The sequence below is a fragment of the Bombyx mandarina genome, chromosome 12 (genome assembly GCF_030267445.1).
Source record: "Bombyx mandarina strain Sakado chromosome 12, ASM3026744v2".
Taxonomy (NCBI): Eukaryota; Metazoa; Arthropoda; class Insecta; order Lepidoptera; family Bombycidae; genus Bombyx; species Bombyx mandarina.
The window spans coordinates 10,578,229-10,584,992 of record NC_143219.1 but is presented as its reverse complement, the minus strand read 5'-3'; the positions used below and the strand labels follow the sequence as shown (position 1 = coordinate 10,584,992).

Genomic DNA, 6,764 nt, shown 5'->3' with positions numbered 1-6,764 from the left:
CGACCGAACCCCGTGCCTACTTGGTCGACTCTACCTAATGATTTGCAAGCGAATTAAATTGTCCTTTCATAACAAGGTGACACTCTATAAAACTTGCATACGTTCCATCATGACCTTTGCAAGTACAGTAATGAGGAATGTTGATTTTCACGACGGCCTAATCTATAAGAGGTGTGCATCTCTGGTAAGCAGAGTGAGAGCCAGCTCCAACAGTATCCTGAGCATGATCGCAAGAAGGCTGGACTGTGTATACATGGGTCGCTGTGGTGCCATCTCCCATGGGAGGTTACGACAGTAATTCATTGTGATGTAAATATAACTACTAACATAGGTGTAAGTCTTATTAACAATTTATATGAGTCATGGTTACTTGCAATAAAAACATTATTATTATTATAACCGATACGTAATTATCTTAAAGAACGCTACTTTTATAAAGCGGCCGAACTGATAACCCTCTTATCGTGGCTTACATAATTATCCAACCCGGCGACGGGACAAATCAAAACCGCTGTCGCCCAAATATGTCTTGACGGATTCAACACGCTAAGTTTCTCGTCCGATCTTCTCAGCGGGTCGTCACGGTGATTCTGTGAAGCACTGCCCTTTTTTTTATTGCTTTGGTTACCGGAACCCATAGACTTCTACAACGTAAATGCCGCCACCTACCTTGAGACATAAGTTTTAAGGTCACTGTTATTACATTACAACGGCTGCCCGATCCCTCAAACTGAAACGCATTACTGCTTCACGGCAGAAACAGGCAGGGTGGTGGTACCTACCCGTGCGGACTCACAAGACGGTCTACCATCAGTAAAAAACTTGCTAGGACTAATGTTGGCAAATTCTCTCAACTTGAGCCCGTGAGCTCGCCTACCCGTCCACACATAGCTGGAATAGCCCTTTAGGCTACCAGCATATAGGTAGGGGGAAAATATGTCATATCCCCCCATCCGCTCTCGAGTCACTTTTAGACTCTTCCGGCACCGGTCACAATCCCCGTTGAACTCCTCGATTACGACAAAGACTTCGAAATGCGGACACCATAAACACTACACGGTGAATTCCGCCACCCATCTTGAGACATGAGTTCAAGTCTCAAGTGAATTTTATAACCGCTGTCTTCCCCTTCAATTCGAAACGCATTATTGCTTTACATCACCAATAGGCAGAATGGTTGTACCAACCCACGGGCTTGAAATACGTCTTACCGCCAATAATTACGCAAATTCTAACTTTCCGCGCTTGATTTATATTACATAATGTTATTCCTTCATCGCAGGAGTTATTAGTGAGCACTTGATATTTTTATATTTGTTTCAATTATATTCATTAGTATACTTTTCCTTTGAAAACATTGATGCCTGCCGGTGTCGTACACCAATAATTTCCCATCCATCGCTTGATACAAGTACACAGTTACAATACTTTTATTGCAATAAAACTTCAGTAGTTTAGGAATATTACAAAACTAATACATTATTGTGAAATAGGTTAACAAAACAGAAAATCGAATTCAAACTTAAAACAAATCAGTTAAACTCACTAAAAAGTTACAAGCTGTCACTAAATTTGTCATGTCACGAAAATGCTAGTGATATAAATATAGGAGGAATTAATTAAAATATAGCTCCTGCTGTTTTAATCGGAGCAAAGATAATAATAATATAATAGCAAAATTAGCAACAATATTTTTACTCGCAAAGCTGTTAGCAACTTCTACGCCCCTTGGACTAGCTCGTGCCGCGCACGAATTCCTGAACTCAATTTCTTCTTCTTCTTCTCTGTCGTTTCCTCATTACTGAGGGTCGTGACCACCTTGGTCCAGTTTTTGCACCAGCTTCCTCCAATGCTGCCTGCATTCGGCCTGCTTAATGGCGCCCGGGACGCTGGTGTTTGTGGCCTCCTTGATAATGTCCGTCCACCTGGTTGGCAATCTTCCTCGACTTCTCTTTCCTTCCACGTGACCTACAACTATTAATTTTTCCAAGTTCTCAGGATTTTGTCGGGCCACGTGTCCGAAGTACTTGAGGAGACGCTGCATACAGATTGTAGATAGACGGGTCTTGACGTTTAGCTCCTCGAGAATTGACACATTTGTTCGACGCTCCGTCCATGATACGCCCAACATTTTGCGCCAACACCACATTTCAAATGCGTCAATTCTCGATCGGGTACGGCCCTTGAGGGTCCACGTCTCAGAAGCGTACAAGAATATGGAGAAGATAAGGGTTCTCATGAGCTTTATCTTAGTTTTTTTGCTTATGCTGCGATTTCTCCAAATCTTCTCCAATCGCTTCACGGCTAATTTTGACATCTGGGCCCTCCTGACCAGGTGGTCAGGAGGGCCCAGATGTCAAAATTGATTGTGATTGTGACGGTGATTGTGACAGGGAGGTCCCTGTCACAATCACCGTCACTGGATATTAATGACCCCAAGTACACAAATTCCTGCACCACGTCCAGGTCACGCAGTTCGTGAGTGCGTGTCATTGTGCCAGCTCTATTTAATTCACTCAATTTAATTCATCTAAATATTTTTTTTTTCTACAAACCGGGTAAATACTTATCCTAAATTTGACAACATCAATGATATCGACACTTTAATTACACCTTTGTAGTATATTTATTTCACAAAGCTACGTAGTTTTGTTATTTCTTCAAAAGCAATTAAACAGTCTGTCGGGCTCTGAAGGATCTTCATTTAGGATCTGAAGGGATCTTCAGCATGCGTATATGCTACGTATATGTTGGTTCTACATATCTGATATGATTATGAAAATTCACATTTTTGCTAACAAATATGAGTGAATTTAACCAGTGTATCCTGAAGGGTACATTGTATTTATATTTATGAAGTTCGGAGCCTAATTTTATTCCACAAAAAAGTAGAAGATGTATGAAAGAAGAAGAAGAAGAAGAGGGTTACTTTTAGATACAAACCTGTGCTTGCATTGTTAAAATATCGTATTTGGTAGGCAGCGGCTTGGCTCTGCCCCTGGCATTGCTGAAGTCCATGGGCAATGGTAACCACTCACCATCAAGTGGGCCGTATGCTCGTCTGCCTAGACGGGCAATAAAAAAAAATGTATAAAAATTTGGAAACGCTTCTTGAATGCGAAATTTTTGAAATTTATGAAGCGAACAGCATATTGTCATATATGACGGCGTTAACGATATTTATGTTATATAGCACGTGCAATAGGAGTGACTCACACAAGCCAGGTGCGCCGGCCGTGTCGTTCCACTCGTAAACAACAGCTGCAACAGAAGTGACTCATAAGCCAGCTGCGCCGGCTAGTATAAAAAGGCGGAACGTGCCTTGAAATGAACATTCGTTGGACTGCGTTTGCCTGGTGCACTTATTATATCGTTGTTACGTTGTGTGATTCAGTGACTGTTGTACGTACTGGTTAAAGTTGGACAAGTGTTAAAGTGAATTGTTAAGATAACATATTGTTGATTAAATCAGAAACCAAAAGTGACATCGTTTTACTTGGTGTTCAACAAGATAATATCTACCCTCAAGCTTACATCAGAAGTGGGATCAGGACTCTACTCTCACTGGCGTGACGTGTTTGAACATGTTCGAAGTACAGCAAAAAAAACATGATGCAGATCAGAATACTAGTAGTGGTACGCCACAAGAGCGTGAATGCAGCATACGTAAGTCGTGTAATAACGTCTCTGTTACCTCGATGGAAGATCTGAGCCACGAAGAAATCGTCACATCTTACGTTCTGGCTCATGTTGCCCAGTTTGACTGTCGACTTCATCACATGGCATTTATTTACGGAAATACAACACGTAACAAGCTATTGCAAGAAATTAAGGCAAGTGCAAATCTCAAGTGAAACTTCGATCGCAATAATGGATCTGTCATGACGAGTGGGTAGTTCCGACACGAATCGTTTTTAAGCCAATGACTACTGCTAGAGTTACATGGCACTAGTACAGTAAACCAGGACATGAGACTGAATTGTCGCTGAAATTTTAGAATCTACTCGATTCAATACCAATAACACTACACGTTCGATGACTTCGGGCTCCAGCAAGCAAGCAAGCAAACAAGAAAGCAAGCAAGTTTCCGTGGGGAAGAAAAATTGACACATCTGAAGTCGTCGTGACCTGTAAGATAAGACGTCCGGTGCGTTCGTCTCTGGCGATGCGGCGGTGTTCGGGTTCCGCTGGCGGATGCAGGTTTTTCCGGTGAAGTGCGTGCTTGTGCGTGCTTGACAAGTGTTCGCGGTTGGCTTCCTCAGTGTGGGAGTAACATCGTGTAAGAGAGGTGGAACCCGTAAAATTGTAGTTTGCGTGGTGGCTGGTAAGATTTGTTACGGTAAGAAGTTTGCATGGCGGTAAAATGTCTTGTGAGTCTGCACAGGTAGCCGGAGGTGAGACTTCCGCGGTCGCGGCCCACCCAGTCCGCGAGAACCGGGCAGATCGCCTCGACGGTACGGAGGCCGGCCGACGGGTCCGCCAAACGACGAGACCACGCCTCCAGCACGGACTGCCGATATTGGAGCCCCCGCGCTCCGGCTGCACTTGCGCTAGGGCGCGCCGCCTCGTAGGAGACTGTGAGGTATCATTGAATAACTCTGACTGCGATCGCGCGGCGACGTTCTCGTGGGTAAGGACGTGGCACCAGACGGGTGCTCCGTATAGTGCCATCGACCGCACGGGTACCATCACCCTGCCTATTTCTGCCGTGAAGCAGTGGTGTATTTCGGTTTGAAGGGTGGGGCAGCGGTTGTAACTATACTGAGACCTTAGAACTTCTATCTCAAGGTGTGTGGTGCGTTTACGCTGTGGATGTCTATGGGTTCCAGTAACCACTTAACACAAGGTGGGCTGTGAGCTCGTCCACACATTAATACGAAGAGCATAATCAAACGAAATTAGATACGAAGTTTAAAGGGCCGTTTAAAGTAGTTGAAGTATTGGATGGTGTCGATTTAATTTTGACTCTCACACATTCGCTTAAGGCTCGAGCTGCTACTTGCCTCCCAAAAATACAGCCTGGTAAGATATCCTGGCCTACTATTAAAGAGATGCTGACAAAATTATCTAATTATGCAAGACCACTTCGACTTGGTTATTAAATTTGAAATGGAAAGCAAAAAGGGACCAGCTGAAGCCGGTATCCGGCTATGGCAACTTATAAAGAAGATTCCCGACGCTAATGTGCCAGAACAAATAGCCACCGGATTTGTTATATCAATACTGTCGCAGTGTGATGAAAGAATCCGTCGGGAATTGAACTCTGTCGTTATTACCACAAAAAATCGTCTATTTCACACATTACGTGGCTTTACCCTCAAAAGAAAAAACGAAGATCCTGATAAAGAACCAAAACGCTCTCGAAGTTTTTTTCCGTGGAAGCTGCCATTTCTGCGGAAAACCTGGGCATCGTGCCGAAGGGTGTTGCGACAGATACTGCTCTCAAACTTTTTTCGATATTCCAGCAAAACCTGAACAACCTCCTCATCCGTGGGCGCCCGGCTCTCGCCTGCAAGTCAGCTGTTACGTGTGCGGTGATGCGAGTCATGTAGCTTCTGGGTGTTCCATACGCTACAAGAAGAAAAACGACACTGCTCCAGGTGCTGTGGCAGGTGCAACCAGAGACGTCAACGTGTGTTCCAGAGCTTCAGTGTGTTACAGATAAGTGGTTTTGGCTTCCCCTTTATGTTCCATTCAGGGTCAGAATGTAGTCTTATAAAACAGAGTCATAGTAATTTATTCAATGGTAAGCGGTTTCATGAACAAGTCACTCTTTGATCTGAAAGTAACTTAGACCAATCATGATGGTAAGAGCACTTAGGGGATATTCAACTCGCCCTTAATAGTGCACGTTGTCGAGTAACAGGGTTTACTCCAATAGAATAGACGTTTGCCGTTCAGGGTAGTTCACTTGAAATATCTTAAAGTTTCAACAGAGTGATAATCCCTCTAGATCACATCTTGATTTAGCTCGGTCGAAGACCGGCGAAAACATAAAAAAAGGGCACAAACAGAAGCTTGGTTTAGTCGAGGCAAAGCTAAAGTCTACCTCTTTTCCGCTGGGGATTTTGTTTTCGTAAGTTGACCGAAAATGTAAAGGTCCCTTCAACATTACTGCAGTTTTGGAAAACGATAGGTATAAATTGAGACATGTAAATAGTTCTAATAGAGTGTACAAATTTCCCCATAAAAACTTACGTGAAATACCTCGAGGCCCGTCAGGCCTACTAGAAATTTCTGAAAATTATAGTGACGATGACGTGACGGCGTACACAGATGGGTTAATTAATCTTGTTCATGAAACTGATCTTAATGATGACGACTCTATCACTGACAATAGAAGCGACATTTTTGTCCGCAAATAGCGATACAGCAAGCATAGTCTGTGGGTAGTGATACAATGTCTGTAAGCTCAGGCACCTCAGGTGCAGGTGTTGGAAATGTAGAAAGCGATGGTCGGTCTCGCACTATTTCTGAAGAAATTCCGTATAAATGTTCTGGTTTAAGAAATGTTTTAACAAACGCTACCGTACACGCAGATTAAAAAAAAAAAAAAAAAGAGAATTGTATGTGGCTAGAGAGATGTTAATCCGGACTAGCAAAAAAAAAAAAAGAGAAAAAAAAAAAAAAAAGAAAGTGTGAAGTCATTGAAGGGTCTGTCCGGTCCAATGGCTTGGCTATAGGGATTTTCACCCAGATTAGCCACAACAATTAGCTACAGAGATTGCGATTCGGTCTAGCATTATCCGGTCCAGTTCGAAAAA

At 43.2% G+C, this 6,764-nt stretch overlaps 1 protein-coding gene across 3 annotated transcripts; it reads left to right on the top strand.

Moving 5' to 3' along the window:
* The first annotated feature begins 3,164 nt into the window (after nt 1–3,164).
* On the top strand, nt 3,165–6,564 carry LOC149501815 (uncharacterized). 3 transcript variants are annotated; one of them, XR_016324008.1, is made up of 2 exons: nt 3,165–4,582; nt 5,601–6,564. XR_016324008.1 is itself a non-coding variant. In XM_089731954.1 (2 exons), the coding sequence occupies exons 1-2, from the start codon at nt 4,364–4,366 to the stop codon at nt 5,550–5,552; spliced, it is 306 nt and encodes a 101-aa protein (XP_089588080.1). In that variant the 5' UTR covers nt 3,170–4,363; the 3' UTR covers nt 5,553–5,592. The 3 variants fall into 3 exon arrangements, 1 of the variants encoding a protein (XP_089588080.1); XR_016324007.1 differs by lacking the exon at nt 5,601–6,564 and adding an exon at nt 5,466–5,594 and having other exon boundaries at nt 3,165–5,022; XM_089731954.1 differs by lacking the exon at nt 5,601–6,564 and adding an exon at nt 5,466–5,592 and having other exon boundaries at nt 3,170–4,582.
* Nucleotides 6,565–6,764: the final 200 nt, after the last annotated feature.